This window comes from Rattus rattus, chromosome 1, assembly GCF_011064425.1.
Source record: "Rattus rattus isolate New Zealand chromosome 1, Rrattus_CSIRO_v1, whole genome shotgun sequence".
Taxonomy (NCBI): domain Eukaryota; kingdom Metazoa; phylum Chordata; class Mammalia; order Rodentia; family Muridae; genus Rattus; species Rattus rattus.
In genome coordinates, this window is record NC_046154.1 from 35,161 (window position 1) to 53,655 (window position 18,495).

Here is an 18,495-nt window from a genome sequence, read left to right on the forward strand (position 1 = left end):
ATTCACAGATAATCTTCCTTCCATCTACAAAACAAGTCAGAAAATGACCAGGCGTTCCTGATAGTTTAGGACATGGCAGGTGCTTGCCCTGGGTGGCTGTTAACATTGTGGTTGTTTTACTTTGCAGATGAGCTCAGAAAGTGATGACAAGCGAGCCCGCACACGGTCCAAGACCCTCCGAGGTGAATGCCAACTCAGTCTGGCCCGGTCCCCATCCTTGGCAGCTGTCCTCTCTGCTAATATAATTAAATGCTGAGCTTCCTGGTAGCCTTTGGCCTATACCAGGCACCTGGGACTTTAGGGCTCTTCATCTGTTTCTTGATGCAGTACTTAAGGGTTTTCTGAAGACCTTTTCAGCTCATACAGACTCGCCTCAGGCAGATGTATGGAGACAAGTACAGTTCCACAGAGTGGGGATAGCAGAGTTCAGTCAGGAACCTGCTTAATTTGGAAAGGAAGGGTCCCTGGTCTTTGGCCACCACACCTCTTTGGCAGTGGCATCTTTCTTTCCAGAGATCACTGTTGGTGCTGTTGGGGGTTTGAAGACTGTCAAGTGGACTTGACAATGGGTGGAGGGGAGAGGATAGGCACCTTTCACTTTATTAATACTGAGCCTTACCTGCTTGGCCATCCCCCAACCCCACCCCAACGCTCTCACTTGGAGTTTCCGCAGTTGGGCTTCACAGAGTAAACAACATTTTTGAATATATAAGTGCTTCCTATTCTGGTTGGATTCCTGCATATCTTGTATCGAGTGCCCATCATTGTGGCAGCCATGTTTTTGTTAGTTCTAGTCTTAGTGCAACCTAATCTGGTAGGTAATATATCCTGCCGAAAGCTGACATCTATCTGCAATTACAGAGAGATAACACCCTGAGCCTGAGGGTAGAGAGACTATCAGGTCTTCTCTGAAAATCTGGGGTGCGTGTGTGTGTGTGTGTGTGTGTGTGTGTGTGTGTGTGTGTGTGTGTGTGTGTGTGTTGTAGGGACCCCAGACCAAGCACTTTGTCAAAAGGGCAGCTTTCTCTACTGACTTCAGGGGAAGTTCTCGTAGGTCAGCAAAGGGAGGGCATCTTGTTCTTGTGAAGGTGTCAGTTGTTTTATTAGGTTTATACTTTTAGGGAAACATTCTTCTGAAAGTCTAAGTCCTATCTATGTGTATTTCTGTTTTTCTCTTTATCTTACCCAGGACCCCCAGAGACCACAGGTGCAGACCTCAGGTAAGAAAGGATTCCTGTTTGCATGAGCACTGTTCGCCATCTTCTTGCCCATAATGTAATTTTTATAAAATTTCCCACAAACTCTTGTTTTCTCTGAGGAAACAGCTTTTCTCCGTGACATATCTTGCTGTCTATATCCAACTATGCTCTTTCTCAGCTCCCAATTGGCCCTACCATAGGTTACCTTTGCACTGGCATCTGGACTGTCACCATGGTCCTCAAAACCATAAGTTGCTTTTGGTGATTTTTTTTTTCATACAATGATAGTCATTTATGTATCTATGTTTGCTGTCCACCATGCCATGTGGGAATGATCTGTAGTGTGCATGGCTCACACTGGCTGACTACACACAGGCTATGGTGGGAACATTTTTATTTTTTGAGACAGAGTCTCATTGTGTTTTCCTGGATGGCTTAGAGCTTGCTATATAGACCATGATGGTCCCAAACTCCCAGAATCTTCCTGTCTCTGCCTCCCAAGTGCTGTGATTAAATATGTGTGACACCATCTCTTGATATGGGATCATTTATGTGTCACCAGCACATGTTCTTTACCTCTCCATAGGTCTGTTTATCAGGACAGCATAGCTCTGATCTGAGAAGCAGATAAGACCTCTCTTTGGGTGGGGCCCACACTGTGGAGTGCCAGAATAGAGACTGTGACTCACAAAGGGCTTGCTGTTATGGTTTGGGAGAAGACTATTATGTATGTGTAAGTCATGATATTAGATAAACTCAGTTTAATGCAGCCCTGTTTCTGGGACTCTTCATGGATGATGGATTTATGCTCCTTTGGCTCAAAATTCCTCAGCTTGCAGTACCCTTGGCCTTGGGCTACCCCATAGCTTAGGCAGAGCTCTTAAAATGACACTTGTTATCCAGGAGGCTGAAGAATGGTTGTTCCAAGATTATCTGAGGAGCTTAAGATCCAGTGAGCGATCCATCTGCTTGTGTCTCTGATCCTGGCTTCAGTTACACGCGATCCAAGACCTGACCAAGGGATTCAAAGACTTTGATTTTGAGTGCTGAAAAGCATACCCAAACATCCATGTCTGTCTATGAACTCCTGTAATTGTCTAAGAGCATACATGAACACCTATGACTGTATGAGCACACATGGGCACCAAGTGTTAGGGAAAGAAGGGTCACTTTAGCTTTGGCTTTCCTCCTATTTTAGAGGAGACTCTGGAGGCCTGGAGGCCTTGTCAACCACTCACTTATGCCCAACTCTAGGAGACATTGGCAGATGAAAGTGCACATGAATTTTCAGTGTGCCCTAAGTACTCCTATATGCTCATGAGATTCTCATTTGTTCATTTTGTTTTTGTTTTTTGAGACAGGGTTTCTCTTTGTAGGTCTTGCTGTCCTGGAACTCACTCTGTAGCCCAGGCTGGCCTTGAACTCGTAGAGATCCATCTGCCTCTGTCTCTGCCTCTGCCTCCCAAGTGCTGGGACTACAGGTATGCACCACCATGCTCAGCTTCTCACATGTTCTTATAAGTGGGCATCGATGCTAGTTATACTCCTAGGTGCTTTGTGTGCTCACAGATTACCCTGGGAGGCTCAAGACTGATGACTGATCTCATTACAGTATCTGAAGCTCTGGCTGGATCTCATGTCACTCTGCTTGATGTTTCCTGTTTCTGTGTCTAAGGAGTTTCCAGTTTCTGTCCAGATGGCGTTGGCAGCTTTATACTCAGGCTTAGAGCTGGCTGGGAAGGTACAGGCCCACCTGGCTGGAGACCTTTTCTGTACTTTTCTGAGTTGAGTATCACACTTACTTGGAACAAATGACATGGGGTTAGTGCCAGTGCCCCACAGGCCTCCACAGCAGCTGTTGCCTAATTGCCTGATTAAGTGATTAGTTGACTAACTGGGACCTCAACTTCAAATCTGAGTAACAAGGAACTGTTTGTGAAAAGTCTCAAAGCTAATTAGTTCTTGAGAGAGTGAAACCAATTGTGAGCCCAGATTTTACAATAGGCTGGCCAGGGTTAGAAATAATTCTCCATCTGAAAAAAAAAAATCTGATAAAATACCTTTCTGCTTTTTCTTCCTGAAAACTATCAGGGACATCTGAACAAACATGGAGTGGCCTTTTCTTAGGTCCAAAGAGTCACTCCCTACCTGCCTCCCTTTGCAGACTTTGAGAAGATGTGCCAAATTTTAGGAGAAGTAGTACTGATCCTAGATAGGAACTCTGACCCACAGTGGCAATTCTGTTAGAAATGGGTTCTTTGTCTCTACTTTCAGACAGGTTTGGTTGCCCCACAAGGGGCTGAAATCTGATATGCTCTCTCACATGGCCTCACAGATCATCTTGCTTGACTACAGTACCATAAATTAGTGGCAGCTTCTCGCACCCACAGGACTCTGAGCTGTGATGGACCCTGTCTTCTTATACCACATAGGTGCCCCTATAGCTGTTCTCACCTGAATGTTCCTATGGGCCTCTTGGCTGGGCTGTGTGGTCAGTGTTAGTGCTTGTGTTTGGAAGTTTTCACTGGTTTGGTGATGTTGATGACTGAAGGTGAGGAACTTCTGAGGGCCTCACTTCCATCCTCTTGTACTTACCACCTCGGAATGGGGCAGGGGTTGACCTTCTCAGTACATCCGACCGGTTTTATACCAGGCAGGATGGGAATCTCTTAGTACATTGCTCCTGCTGACTTTCTTTCCTATGTTGAAGCAGAGATCAACACCAGGCTGTGGGTACTAGAGCAGGGTCTGTCCTACAAGCTGTGGTTTTGGCTTGATCTACACAGACTCCTTCCTGATTGTAGCCCAAGTCCTATTTGGTAAAAAGGGAGGACAAACTATAGCCCTGGAGACTGGAGCATCACAGTACCAGTGATGAACATGAAGAAATTCAATCTCTGTGCTCTGGACTTGGGTCAGATAAGCCATGAGTCCCCTTTAGAGGAGGCACTTGCATCCCAAGCCCCCTGAAAGCTGGTGGAATGTCTGCTGTGGAAAAATGAACCCATCCAGTAGATGCCTTAATTTTGTATGTACAGATTTTTAAAAAAAATTTTTTTTAGATATATTTCTTTACTTACATTTCAAATGTTATTCCCTTTCCCGGTTTCCTGTCCATAAACCCCCATCCCCTCCCCTCTCCCATACGGGTATTCCCTCCATACACCCCCCTTACTGCCCCCATGTATGTACAGATTTTTAATTAAACACATTCATAAGGTCGTAACTAGCTGTTCATTTGTTTAAATGAGCTGAATTTTTCACTACTTTTTAGTAAGCTGCCAGAGTCCATCTTAGATGAGCCATTTGGAGACCTTCTTTTGCTCTTTAGGGTGAGATCCAGGTTCTGATACCTAAGGTGCTCTCTCCTGCTTTTTTTCCTCCAGTTGTCCTACCCCAGGATGTACTGGTTCAGGACATGTGCGGGGCAAGTACTCCAGACATCGAAGGTAAGAGGCCTGCCAGTCCTCTCAAAGATTCCCAGAAAGGAGGTTTGGGGTTCTCTTCTCAGATATGTTTTCTTTTGTGGATTAAAACCTTTCTGTTTTGACTGTGACTGCTGAGGCCAAGTTGACCTAACCCTTCTAAGCCCTAAAGTCTTCCCACTGATCTGTGTTCCTGTAGCGCCTTCACCATGAGTGTGCCGTGAGGGGTGGTAGATTGCCTGCCCTTGGCACCTTTGCTTTTCCAGACTATTTTGGGTCTTTGGTGTATTTGTATGGCAGAGGTTAAAGTAGACCTCGTGCACATGAGAGCTACATGTAAGCTACAACTGTCACCATAGTCATTCTCTGTGGTCAGTTAGGTTTTCCAGGGGACTGCAGTGTCACATTCCTGGGTGGATATAGGTATGGAGGTCTGAGGGAGGAGAAGAACAGGGGAGTAAGGGCGGAAGGAGGCTGAGATAGGCTTTGGGTACATGTGGGATGGTGGTTTGGTCTGAGGAGTGGCTTAGAGAGCAGCAATCTGGGCCACTGGGACGTCAATCCTCATTCCATATGTAGACTTGGCTCAGTGTAATGCAATTTAAAACACAACCAGAAACTTTTAGATGTATGCAATTAGACGTAAAATTTAAATACATTAGCATTTGAAGCTTCCATCTGCGAATGGCTGTAGAAGGAGAGACTCTTCGAATGACCTCCCGAGTGTCTCAGGGAGCTGGCCTGGCTCTTGGCACCATCCATCTTCCCTTTCAGCTTACAGAGTTGCCCTCTGGCCAAGAAGAGAAAACTGGAGGATGCTGAGACTGAGCACCTGGTGTCCAAGAGGAAGTCACACCCTCTGAGGCTGGCTCTGGATGAGGGCTACCGCATGGACAGTGATGGCAGCGAGGATGCCGAAGTGAAGGACGCCTCTGTTTCAGATGAATCAGAAGAACCCCTGGAGGAGGCTGAGGCTGAGATGTCAGGACAGGAGGAGATTCATCACCCACAGACAGCTGAAGGTACTATATTGCTCTTTCTCCTTTGAATAAAGGCTGCTTAGTGTAGCCCTGGAGAATTGCAGCCTGTGAGGGGGGTTGGGGGGAGAGGGGGCTCAGTTCAGTGCAGAAAGCTGTCTTGAGAACAAGGAATGTCTTGTCCTGACATGTGCAGCTTCCTGGACAAGGGGTCTGCCTAGGATTGGGGGGGGGTGCTGTCGTGTGTGTGAACACTGTGTGCAGGGTAGAGATGGGAAAGTGGATCTGGACATGCATCTTGCACTCCCATGCACTCTCAAAAGTTTGATTCTGAGGCAAGGCTCCATGCGTGTGAAAAATAAAGACAGATGATGCATGCTGTGCCTCTGTCTGTGGGAAGCTCTTACAGAGACCATCCTTCCTGGCCCGTGAGTGTTGACTGGGCTGGATCTACTTTGACCTCCTCCACATCTTTCTGGCTGAAATACCTCAGTTCAGGATGAATCAGGACTCTGAAGGTGGGCTGCTCATAGAAGCCAGGAGAAGAAAGAAGGCATCTGAGAGTCCGCTGACCTCCCAACCTTCTGGGATCAGCTGACTTTAAACAGTTGAGATAGAGTTTTACCCTATTTTTGAAGCAATCTATGTTGAGCCCTCACTGATTTCCTTCTTGGGATTCAAGTGAATGAATGGCCCATGGAATAAAGCAAGTTTGTGTTCCATGTAGAAAAGGCCCACAACTCACCTGCCTCTTGGGATATTATATAGTAGGGCTGGCTCCTACTGTTGCTAAAAACACGGGTTCACGAGTTCCACAGAACCAGCGGGTAGTAAGAACTGTTGCTATGTTTAACAGATTTAAATTCATGTTCTTTCAAAATAGAAGTGACTTTCAATTATGAAATGACTTTTCATCTGTGTTTTTTTTCTTTAAGTTCCATTATATAAAATGCAGATCTATCTGATTTGAGAAAATAAATGATGGGATATATATATATATATATATATATATATATATATATATATGAAAAATATCAAAGTAATCTAGCTAAAATTGATTCCCCCCAGGTTTGTGAATCAAAGCAGAAGGCTGACAGGGTGGCTTACACTTCGTTTCCATGTTTTCTGGGCTACAGTGTTGAGGGTGAGCAGGGTGGGGCCAAGTAGAGGGTTGGCTACTGTTGGGGAAACCTGGAAACATTCCTCTCTTGCTGTCTTCAAGGCCCTATGGTGTTTCTTGTTTTATGCAGGAAAAAGCCTGATCAAGCCCCATTTTGGCTCCAACCCCACAAGCAGCCCTTCTGGCTTCTCCAAGGGCAGCTACAGTAGCTATCAGGGCATCATTGCAACTTCCCTCCTAAATCTGGGCCAAATTGCTGGAGAGACCCTTGTGCAGGAGGATTCAGTCTCAGTAACTAAGTTGGGCCCCACTGTTGTTCATCAGCTTCAGGATGAGGCTGCAATGGGGGCCAACAGTGATGAGGGTGAAAAGGACCTCTTTATACAGCCAGAAGATGTGGAGGAGGTCATTGAAGTCACCAGTGAACGCTCCCAGGAGCCATGCCCTCAGTCTATGAAGGATATGGTTAATGAAGAGTCAAGCAAACAGAAAGGTGTCCTAGGTCATGAGGAGGAGGAAGAGGAAGAGGAAGAAGAGGAGGAGGAGGAAGAGGAGGGAGAGGAAGGAGAGGAAGAAGAGGAAGAGGAGGATGAAGAAGAAGATGAGGAAGATGAGGAGGAAGATGAGGAGGAGGAGGAAGCAGCTCCAAATGTCCTCTTTGGGGACGACACCACCCACACCTCTGTCCAGAAGGCTTCTTCTGAGTTCCGAGGCCCAGAGCTATCCAGTCCTAAACCTGAGTACTCAGTCATCGTGGAGGTCCGTTCTGATGACGACAAGGATGAGGATTCACACTCCCAGAAGTCAGCAGTCACAGATGAATCAGAAATGTATGACATGATGACCCGTGGGAATCTGGGCCTTCTGGAGCAGGCCATTGCCCTAAAGGCTGAGCAGGTGCGAGCGGTCTGTGAGTCTGGCTGCCCACCTACTGAGCAGGGCCATCTGGGCCCAGGAGAGCCAGGGAAAATGGCGAAGCCCTTGGATGTGGTGAGGAAGAGCTGCTACAACAAAGGTAGGCTAAAGTGGCCTGCTCTGATCACCCACCCTGTTATCCCATTACCAGGGACACCACCTCTACTGAGAGTGCAGATGGAGGCTGGGAAGAAACATAGCTTATAGCTTATAGTGGGAGGAAAATTGAAAAGCATTTGAGGACAAATAATCTCAGAACTTGGGTCAAAAAACTGAGAACGTGGACTCATACTGCTTTGTGTATTGTGATTTGTAGAGACACATGGAACTGAGTTATATGAGAAGGGGCTAGGTAGGTGAGAGAAAGGAAGGCAGAAGGGTGGATAACCTAGCCTAAACCTGTGGCAGGTTGTCCAGTGAGAGAACCTGACATTTGATGACTTAAACCTTTGAAAACTGTTTTTAAGGCCATATTTTATCATCCTCAGCACTTTCTCCATTGGAGGTGTGACCTCCAAGCTGACCTGAGTCATCTTTCCCTTGCTTCTCTGGAGGTCACAACCTGTTGCTAACTCTGCATTCTCCTTGGATTTGTCACTGAAGTCTGGACTGATATAGGAGAGAGGCTGAAAACTGTAGTCAGATCTAAGAATGGGCTTTGAGCAAATGTTATGGCCATAGTTATAACATGGACACCAAATTTGTAGGTCAGGCTGGCCACATGCTGTTTGCAATCTGCTCATCACAAGTGTCCCCTTGCCTCAGAGCAGGTGCATGAAGCTTCTTCCCAGGAGAGACATCCACACAATGCAAGAAGGCCAGGCCTCAGAGGGGCCAGCTTTGATTTACCCAGGGTTTCCCTAGGCCTGATACCTCTACTCTAAGATCAAATAGCTGTCCTGATTTCAGTCTCCTCTTTCCCTGTCCCAGGCAAAACTTTCTTCTATGGATCAAACTCTGGGCTCTTCTTCAGCCTGGTTCCAGGAAGGGTTAGATGATGCTAGGGAGGGAGCAGTAAAGGGGAGAGAGAGAGGAGAGAGAGAGAGAGAGAGAGAGAGAGAGAGAGAGAGAGAGAGAGAGAAAATGAATGAGAACTCAGACACTGGAGTCAGGAGCTGAGAAGGTAGGGAATATATATGTGGGGAACCCTGGGAGGAACACTTGGGTCATAAGGAAATTACAGGAGTAAGAATTCAGCAGGAGTTTGGTGAGACATGAGGACACATTTTTTTTTTTTTTGAGAATACTCATGCCTGTGAAGTGAGATCAGAGGACGGGTTTCATGCTTTCTAGGTGAGGTGGACATGGAGGGTGGCTCTTGAAATGATGATACCTTAGGGTTAAGCCAGACTAGGGTAACCATTTGAGACTGTGTATGTTGAAGGTGAGACAGATTTAGGATAGGAATAGGAGCTTGAGCTTGTCAGATTTTGGGTCCTTAGAAGAGATAAGGTTTTGATGGGACACTGAATGCCCGATATCACCAAGCCTAGGTATTTGAAGAACTTTCACCTTTGGATAAATGTTAGGGACCAGGTGCTATTTAGGCTTAGAAGTACAGGGTACTAGGCAGTGCCTTTAGACTGTGGGAACTTGCGCATGCTGACGTGTGGAGGGGCTGACAGCAAGACTCTGGGGGCTCACGCAGGTATTTGGCTCAGGTCTGAGTCCCTTAGCATGTCATCACTTGCCTGGATTGGTAGAAATCTGACCCCCTACATTTGAACTTGGAGAGACTGAGAAGGAAACTTCCCTCTGCTGGATTTCTGAGCTTGGCTCTGGCATGGCCTATCAAAAAGAAACTTCTCTGAGGCATCATAAGGACCCTCATTTCCTTCTGATCTCCACACTTAGTAGTCAACATGAACCTGTAGAGGTGAGGTTGGCAACTGGAATTTGGAGTTTAATTTTATGCTCAGGTATTTATTAAGGATATAGATTTAGATAAGTCACATAACCGGTGTCTTCCTCATTTTATCAAGCCTCAAAGACACCTTTTCTCAGGAGTGTTGACAGATACTTTACCTTACACAGTGCCTACACTCCAGCTACTGTCCATCCTGCTGTATGGGGTGGAAGGGACATTCCCTGGGCTTTGGAGCAGCTCTTTGCCTCATTGTCAGTTTCTGTCTTTCTTGGATCAATAAAAGTGGAGCCGTGAACTGTTCCTACCTCTCCCTTCCCAGTCGCCTGGCCTTGCATAATATGTCATATGTGTTTTAGATCCTTCCAGGGTGGAGAAGCGTGAAATCAAGTGTCCGACACCTGGCTGTGATGGCACTGGGCATGTTACTGGGTTGTACCCTCATCACCGCAGCCTGTCTGGCTGTCCCCACAAGGATAGAATTCCTCCAGAGAGTGAGTAGCTTCATGTAGGGTTATCCCAAAGGTTAAAGTTTAGAGTTTTGTGGTATAAGGCGGTGGACCGTCTTCTGAAGTGTCCACCTATAGATACCAGCCTAAGTCAAATACAAACTGTGGGAGGGGACGTCTGTATTCCCTGAGCTGGGCAGGTGGAGGCCTTGACACAGTTGCCTCTTTATTTGAAAAGCTTAAGATTGGATGTCCGTTATATTCTTAGGATAGAAGCAGAAATTATGAAAATTAAGTTCTGAGCTGTGACTCCAAAAGAAACCGTCTAGTTTCTTCTCTGGGAGGCAGGATCCAAGTGGGAAGGACGTGCTTGACTGAGCTCATTAGGCTCAGAGCGCCATGGCACTCTGCTTACAGCTACAGCTGTTATACAGGACTCCTGCACCTTCCTTGGGCTGTTCTCCATTATAGCCGTGCCCGCTCTCATTCTTTGTTCTCTTTGGTTCTCTTACAGTCTTGGCCATGCATGAAAATGTGCTGAAGTGCCCCACTCCCGGCTGCACGGGCCAAGGCCATGTGAACAGCAACCGCAATACCCACAGAAGGTAGTGAATCGAGCTGGGACCCGGTAGGAAATTAGGGTTGGGCCTGGGTATGTGTCCCTGCTGGGCCTTGAGCCTTCATCTGAGACAGGTTCTGGACAGAGATATAGCTCCCTGCTTTGGCTGGCCATTCTCTGGTGTTGTTGCAAGTGCCCTGTGAACTGAGGTGATCGTATGAGAAATCTGATACTGCTGTGATGAGAGAAAGTAGAGTTTGTGTTTTCAGAAAACTTCGGCATAGTAGCTCTTGTTCATGGGCAGAAGATAAAACGTGGATATGAACAGGAAGGCCCAGAGTTACTCTGAGTGAGTGATGAGGTCAGGTGGACATGGGGATTCCGGGCTACAGTGCAGATTCATCTGTTGGTGCATCTAATCCAAGAAGGGACCATACCCCACCAAGAGCATTACAAGCTTGACAGCGTCTGTCTGGGCCCTAGTAGCTGTGTGCTCTGGAAAGAATACCTAGGCTTTAGAGGTCAGTTTGTTGGAAAAGAGGCTGGGTTCCCTATCGATGTGCTGGCCCAGGAGCTGGTGGCTGAGCTCACAGTAGATCCTGAGGAGGGCCAGTGCACTCCTGAGGCAGCACCCAAGTTGTGGTCTGAATGTAGCCTTTGGCTTCTATGAGTTATCCAAAAGAACATGATGTAGACAGACAAGATACTAGAATCCAGCAGGCCTCTGAAAGGGGAGATATGGGAAAAGGGGGCTGAGCCTGACAGCTGTCCGTACAGGAGAATCCTTTGTCCACAGTTTTCAGAGCTCTAGAGTATATTTCATTTTCTGTGATTTATCCCAAGTAGAAATGGTCTGAGAAGTTTGTTCTCTGTGGTTGAGGACAGAGCTGGAGGAACAATTTGTCCTGCAGGAGTAACAAGTGTGTTACTGACACTGGGCTTTATACGCCTAGAACTCTTGTCTATGAATGGTGTTGCTCCCAGGACCATATCTTTGGCAACCTGGGACAGACGCACCTTGGAGAAAAGGCTCAGATGTCTCTCCCTTTCTGTCCTCTAGTTTGTCTGGATGTCCCATTGCTGCTGCTGAAAAATTAGCCAAATCTCATGAGAAGCAGCAGTTGCAGACAGGAGATCCTCCCAAAAATAACTCCAATTCAGATCGGATCCTCAGGTGGGTGAGATGAGAAATACTTTCTAAATATCTGCAGGGACTTCAATGTTATGGCTACATGGTATGCATATACTTCTTGGCACACAAGACACATCTCTTACATTCAGAGTCCCTCACCCAAGGCACAAACAGCTGCCTACCCCTAGCCACAGTGTGTTCTGCCCTTCTTTCTGCAAAGACATCTGATACAGCCAGGAAAATTATTCAGGCTTAGTGTGTAGAGATAGCAGACTGCACCACTTGAGGGCCTCACTATACAGGGAGCACCTAGCTGTCCTTATGTCTCCCATATCAGGGTGGATCCTATCCTGGGGCAGAGGAAAATGAGGGCATAGGGCTCTGAATGCTGCCCCCGTGGATACTAAGCATCTGAGACAGCAGCAGGCATGGGTGCCTGTAGGGGTAGGCAATGTCTGCATGTTCTTTATATATGTACACCCGTATGGGTGAGCTCACAAATGTGTTCTAATGCACGTGTGTGCATGCTGTCATTGAGGGTCCTCTGACAGAACAATCAGAACAAATCTGCCTAGTGCCTCTCCATACAGGTAACCTTGGAAAGTGAGTTTTATAAATAAGGCCAGAGGCTTAGGCTCACGTCCAAGACACCCTTCCTGGATACCCTGTCTTAAAATACTTATTTAGGTCAACTATAGTCCCCTTCTGGGGATGGAGGTTCACTCAAGTCACTGACTGAGAGTGTAATGTCACTTTGATCTTCACTCAGAGGATACACAGCTTTCCATTTCCCTGAGAATATAGAACTCACAGCTCCTTCTCCCTGGTTCTTAGACTCCTGTTCCATGTTTTTCTTCTCACATTCAGTGTGGGAGACAGGACCATGTACTCAGTAGAGCCAATCACTGGCTGACATGGTGCTGTTGCCTCCTTGTAGGACCCCTTATCACCGCCTTCTTTCTTGGCTACTTCCCTTGGAAGTGCCATACCCTGGTCATTTCCTGGCTAACTCCAAAGAGACCCTCAGTAGGTGTGTTACCACACAACACGGCTTAGGGATATAGGGACATATCTTTCTGCTCTGTGGAACTTGTGTTCCATTCATGGACACCTTTGACTTCTTGGGTCCCAGGTAGCAACTTCTTCCAACTTCTTGTCAGTTGCTTGTTGGTCCCTTCACCAATGAAAGATGTAAAAAAATGACACCAACGTAGATGTCAAATTGAATGCCTCCTCGCTGGTACCAGATGGTCTTGCTCTCGCAGTTTCACCAGGAGTTGCTGAGCTGGTGTCCAGCCTAGGAGTTCATTCCACCACAGGGCCCATCTTACCACTTCTGTTACATGATCTTCACAGGACCTTAAGAATACCAGCCTTCTGGTTCTCTCCTCAGCCACATTCAAGTTTCTCAGATGTCCTCACCATCATTTCCAAGCACCGCTGATTACTGAAGTCATTGCATATTGCAGACCAGAACAAGGAGAGCTGGGGCATTTGCTGAAACTCTCTTCCTTCTTCCATTTTCCCTTCACCTCCGAGCTTCCTGTTCAGAAACTCACTAATTGTGTAGCTGAGCTCTTGGAACTTACTCTCTTACACTTTGAAGGAAGTTCAGGCTTGCTACTTTGGCATACTGCTAGCATAAGAACACATTATTTCATTCAGGTTCTCTGGCTTCCTCCTTATAGGCAATTATTCATACTGATTATGGGCCTGCCCCAGGGTCCCTTAATCCTGGGAGGCAGAACTCTGACCAAACATTAGGGGCAGGGTTTTGGACGTGTGTCTATCTCCTTGGGTTTTCCTTTTCACCTGGATGCATGAAGTCCTGGCTTGGGCCATTGGAGGGTGGGGGAGAGATGGCATGGGGTCTTTGAGTCCCAACCTTACAGACTCTGCATCTCTGTCTCATACCCCAGGCCCATGTGTTTTGTGAAGCAGCTCGAGGTTCCTCCTTATGGGAGCTACCGACCCAATGTGGCTCCCACCACACCCAGGGCCAACTTGGCCAAGGAGCTGGAGAAGTTCTCCAAAGTCACCTTTGACTACGCAAGTTTTGATGCTCAGGTTTTTGGCAAACGTATGCTTGCCCCAAAGATTCAGACCAGCGAAACCTCACCCAAAGCCTTCCAATGTAAGTTGGGGAGAATTGTTTAATGTTTCTCCTCTCACATTGCTCCTGAGAGGGGCAGTGGGGGAGGGATTCTCTTGGGAGCTAAGAGGGACAGGGTGTCAGCCCGAGTCCTTGCTCTCTCTCTTCAGCTGCTCCAGTGGGCCAGTTGTGGTATCCTTAGGGCCTACATCTTCACTTTGAGTCTTTCTGTTTTCCTAATTATTTGTGAAGAAAATCAGGGGTCTGTTATGGGTGTGTATGTCTAGAGCCTTAAGAATCACTTCACTGATGTGGTCTGCCCTGGTGTCTGCTCCAACATCACCTTTAAGGAGAGTCCAGCAGTACAGGATGGCACCATGGCGGGAAGCTTCTTGGTTTCCTGGGGACCATCTTACTGGAAATGGTATTTTCTGTGACATTAGCAGCACATTTTAAGGGCAATTATACTGACAAAGTAATTCCTGGAGATGTTCTAGAATAATCGTCCATAATTTTCTTGCCATTTACTGCACTTCTTTGTGGTTAGCCTTGGAAATGCATGCAAAATGGAGATGTACCCAGTGCACTGGGAGATCCAGAGATCTTCCAGCTGATCTTGTCAGCTCCAGAGATGGCAAGGGCAAGTTTCCCACTTGTTAGGATTACAGTTCTTAGGCTTGGTAGCCCCTGGGATGTTTTTCTGAACACCAGAAGACTCTGCAGGCCATTTTCCAGCATCTCCAAGCACATGCACTTGCTTAGAAGCTGTGCCAGCATTGCTGGGAAGGGGCTCAAAGTGAGTTTTCCACTTGTCTGAATCTTTCTGGAAATAACAGTGGTTTCTTAACTCACAATATCACTTCCGAGAGTGATTTTAAAGCTGCAGCATAATTACTAGAAAAAAATAACATTACTCCTTTATTTATGGTATCTTATGGTAATGTTGCTTCAGTAAGGAAGCAATAATTATTGGGGACATAAAGTCAGCAAGAGCATAGCAGCATCTTCTGATAGGACAAAATTTTCCAGGACATATTATCCCAAATAAGCATCCTATTTACAGAATTACAGAATTGAAGTATTTGTTGATGGACAAGGTTTTTTTTTTCCTGTTGTTTGTTTGAAATTATCAAGTCTGTTAGAGTATATTTCTAGAATGTTCCTATTTCTGACAAAATTTCTGACCAAACGTTCAGAAATGGGGTGCCTTTTCAGTGCTGGATACAAGAGCAGAAGGAGTGTGTGATGATGTGCGAGTGCTGTGCCTTGACCCCTAGCTCTCTCCCCGTTTGGCTGCTGCTTCTGTCTTAGTCTAGGTTAGTCTAGGTTGTTCCCTTTTAGCATCCAACCGTTACCAAAGTCACCTCCTCCAGGTGCAGTCTCATCTTCCAGTGGTTTTATAAGTACTTCATCTTCTTCTGTAGGCTTCGATTACTCTCATGACGCTGAGGCTGCACACATGGCTGCCACAGCCATCCTGAACCTCTCCACTCGGTGTTGGGAGATGCCAGAGAACCTCAGCACAAAGCCACAGGACCTCCCCAGCAAGGTAGGCATACCATCCTGAAACCCTTTGGGGAGAGAAGAATGGGTATTTATACTGAGAAAATCACAGTAAGGCTATGACTGGTGTTGACATTTATTTTAAAATGTTTATGTTTTATTTATGTGCACACAAGTGTGCCTGCATCGAGTCTATGTGCATCGTGTGTGTGCAGATGCTCAGAACCAGAAGGCATCAGATACCCTGGAACTCGAGTTATAGGCTGTAGCGAGATGCTTGATGTAGGTGCTGGAAACTGAACTGAACATGGTCCTCTGAAAGACTAATACGTGCTTTTAACAGCTGAGACATCTCTCTGGCCCTTAGCTGATATATATATATACATTTGACCATCTGGTAATGGCTCAGATAACCCAAAAGGGTAGGCGAGTAGCCATGAAAAGAGTTGTTGTACTGTGAAACTCAAGGCCAGGCTCATACCGTGTTCCCATGTGCTTTTCTGGAAGTTAGTAGTGAGTGACATGTCTCGGGGTCAAGGACTTGTTTTCACTAAAGCTTGCATTGGTCTCAAGGGGCTGGCTTCCTAATCTGTAGGAGAAAGGGGCTGCAGGGCTTCACCTGAGTTAGGATGTGGTGTTGATTCCTTCCTCTAAGCAGGTCATTGTTTCCTTCTACAAGAGTCAGTGTTGTGACCAGAAGACACTTTCAGGAAGAGGCTCAGTTTGCTAACCCTATTCTCCCCCTCCACACCGCCCCCCCCCACACACCCAGAGCTGAGGACTGAAACCAGGGCTTTGCACTTGCTAGGCAATCGCTCTACCACTGAGCTAAATCCCCAACCCCTCTAACCCTGTTCTTAACCTTCATATTTGCAGACTGTGGACATTGAGGTAGATGAGAACGGAACTCTGGACCTGAGCATGCACAAGCACCGAAAGCGAGAAAACACTTTTCCCAGCAGCAGCAGCTGCAGTAGCAGCCCTGGTGTCAAGTCTCCTGATGTCTCTCAGCGTCAGAGCAGTACCAGCGCCCCCAGCAGCTCTATGACCTCACCCCAGTCCAGCCAGGCCTCTCGCCAGGATGAGTGGGACCGTCCTCTAGACTACACCAAACCTAGCCGACTCCGAGAGGAAGAGCCTGAGGAGGTGGGTGCCGGGGGCCCTTTGTATAGCCTGAGCGTGTAGGCTCTCAGCTGCTTTCAGGACTGCTGTGTGTCCTGCTTGCTTCTTGGATATCTTTTCCTTGAGAAGTTTATGTAGAGCCTTCAAGGTCTTTCTCTTTTTACACAGGATTCTTCATCTTCAGGGCATCCAAAACTCAGGTCACAGCTGGCAGCAAAGATTTCTCCAGCGTTGTTATGCTCAGTCTTGTCCCATAAAGACAGTTGGTCTTCTTGCCTCAACAGAATTTAGTGGCTAGCAACAACATAGATTTTCCAAAGAGGGCAGGAATGTTTTATATCTCCTGGGGATGATTTGGAAAAAATTTGTTTTCTTGAGCCTTTCACCAGTAGCTCCCTGGGCTGCCTTGCTCCCCTCTCCTAACATATTCCATCAAGCACAGTTGCTGTCCAGACAGTGGTTTGATGCCTGGGTCTTTGGACCAAGAGCAGTGAGGAACTGCTGGCCCAGGGGGCCTTGGCATGGGATCCTTGTAGTGGGCAAAGGCCTGAGTCCCCAAGACAACTACTGGATGGGGAGAGAGGCAATAACTTGACATCAGAGTGAGCTGGAACACTCCTTTTCCTATTGTTTACACACATGAGTGCAAAATGTGTGAGTTTCTCCACCTTATTAGGACGCTTCCTAAGAAACAGAGTCTGGACAGCCAGTGTGAGACTCGCAGTCCCCACCTTCTGGGGGGAGCTGGGCCATATACCTCTTATTCCCTCCTTGAGTAAGACTCAGGGTTACCCAATTTTTAGAGGGATAGGCTGGGTTCCTGGTCTAGGTAGCACAGCATAGATAACAGCCCCCTTGGGTTAACTTTGGTTAGAGGAGTCCTGGGGTAAGCCATCACAGAAGGGAAGTGCACATAGAGCCATATCTACCTTCTCGCACTTGGCAAGAGCCCTAGTAGAGGTTTGGGTGCCCTCTGTGTAGTGTCTTCACTTTTCTCTCATTCTTGGGCCTAGAAACTTAGATGATTCGTGCTTTAATCTCAGAGTTAAGTTGTTCACTGATCTCCTAACTGTGACTTCTCAACTTATTTCTTGGGCCATGAGTTGGTGGATATCTTGGGACCCTTCCTTGCCTTTTCACTAGCCCTACTTCAGCTCTGGTCTTTTTATTCCGTTCCCTCAGCATATCCTCTTGCAACATCATTGTCTCCTCAGAAATGAGCTACCATTTGTAGTGGGATCTCTCTTAGAGATCCTGCGGTCCTTCTGCTGAGGCCTGCCCCATGTTCTACCTGCAGGCTTTGCCAAGTTCTCCTAAACCTCCTAGTTATATTTCACTCTCGAAAGCACTTGGATCAGGCCTTTTCCATTCCACTCCCTCTGCTCTCTGTTCCTTACTCAGACTCTCCCATCAGTCCTTCCCAGTGGTTCACCAATTCTGACAGCAATTGTCCTGATATCATGGGTACTTTCAGCCCCTATCATGGGGCCTCTACTTCTTGGCTTTACTGACTCTAAAGACTTCTCTTTAGTGTGTCTTTCCGGGGACCTTTATCCAATTGCTTAGACAAACAAATCACTATCCTAGAGCTTTGTCTAATGACAAGAAATGTAACAGCTACTACAGTCTGGCTACCTAGGGCTGCTCTGTGTGCTGCAGCTTCATGGGTTTCTCTTATTTAAGGATTGCGTCTTTTCAGATGCAGTGCCCGAATAGCCTATTGAGACTCACATAGCAAGTTGGTACAGTTCTGGAACCTGAAATCTGGTGTACTTGTCTTGCTGAAAGCTGTTATTCCAAGGCTGTAGGACCCCTGGCCTTCAATGGAAGAGTTGTCGTTCCTTATTCCAGGTGCCACACCCCTGAGTCTATGGGTAATAAGAAAATACTCCCGCTCCCAGAGATCAGTTAGTGGTGTTTGTAAGTGTCTGATCTGATCGAGGCATGCTGCTGTGCACCAGGACGTCTCAAGCTTACTATAATTATCATTAGGCTACTAGTATGTTATCCAACTCTGCTTTGCAATACCTCAGCAACCTTATTTAGTGCTTACTGAGAGTCGAGCCCTAAAGAGTACTGTACCTGGGTGTCCATTCTGTGGTAATTTGGTGGAGGTGGGCCACGGCTGAGTAGCCTGG

The 18,495-nt window shown here is 46.9% G+C and overlaps 1 protein-coding gene across 5 annotated transcripts in view; it reads left to right on the forward strand.

Moving 5' to 3' along the window:
- The window catches only part of Myt1 (myelin transcription factor 1), a 43,746-nt gene that overhangs the window by 6,763 nt on the left and 18,488 nt on the right, over nt 1-18,495 (forward strand). For 4 of the 5 annotated variants that reach the window (XM_032891014.1, XM_032891015.1, XM_032891016.1 and 1 more), the window contains exons 2-12: nt 128-182; nt 1,190-1,220; nt 4,586-4,648; nt 5,399-5,646; nt 6,852-7,736; nt 9,860-9,994; nt 10,464-10,554; nt 11,569-11,682; nt 13,560-13,774; nt 15,157-15,281; nt 16,112-16,381. In XM_032891014.1, coding sequence (XP_032746905.1) covers nt 128-182; nt 1,190-1,220; nt 4,586-4,648; nt 5,399-5,646; nt 6,852-7,736; nt 9,860-9,994; nt 10,464-10,554; nt 11,569-11,682; nt 13,560-13,774; nt 15,157-15,281; nt 16,112-16,381 — 2,232 coding nt within the window. The remainder of the gene's footprint in view (nt 1-127; nt 183-1,189; nt 1,221-4,585; nt 4,649-5,398; nt 5,647-6,851; nt 7,737-9,859; nt 9,995-10,463; nt 10,555-11,568; nt 11,683-13,559; nt 13,775-15,156; nt 15,282-16,111; nt 16,382-18,495) is intronic. The other variant, XM_032891017.1, reaches the window with a different exon arrangement.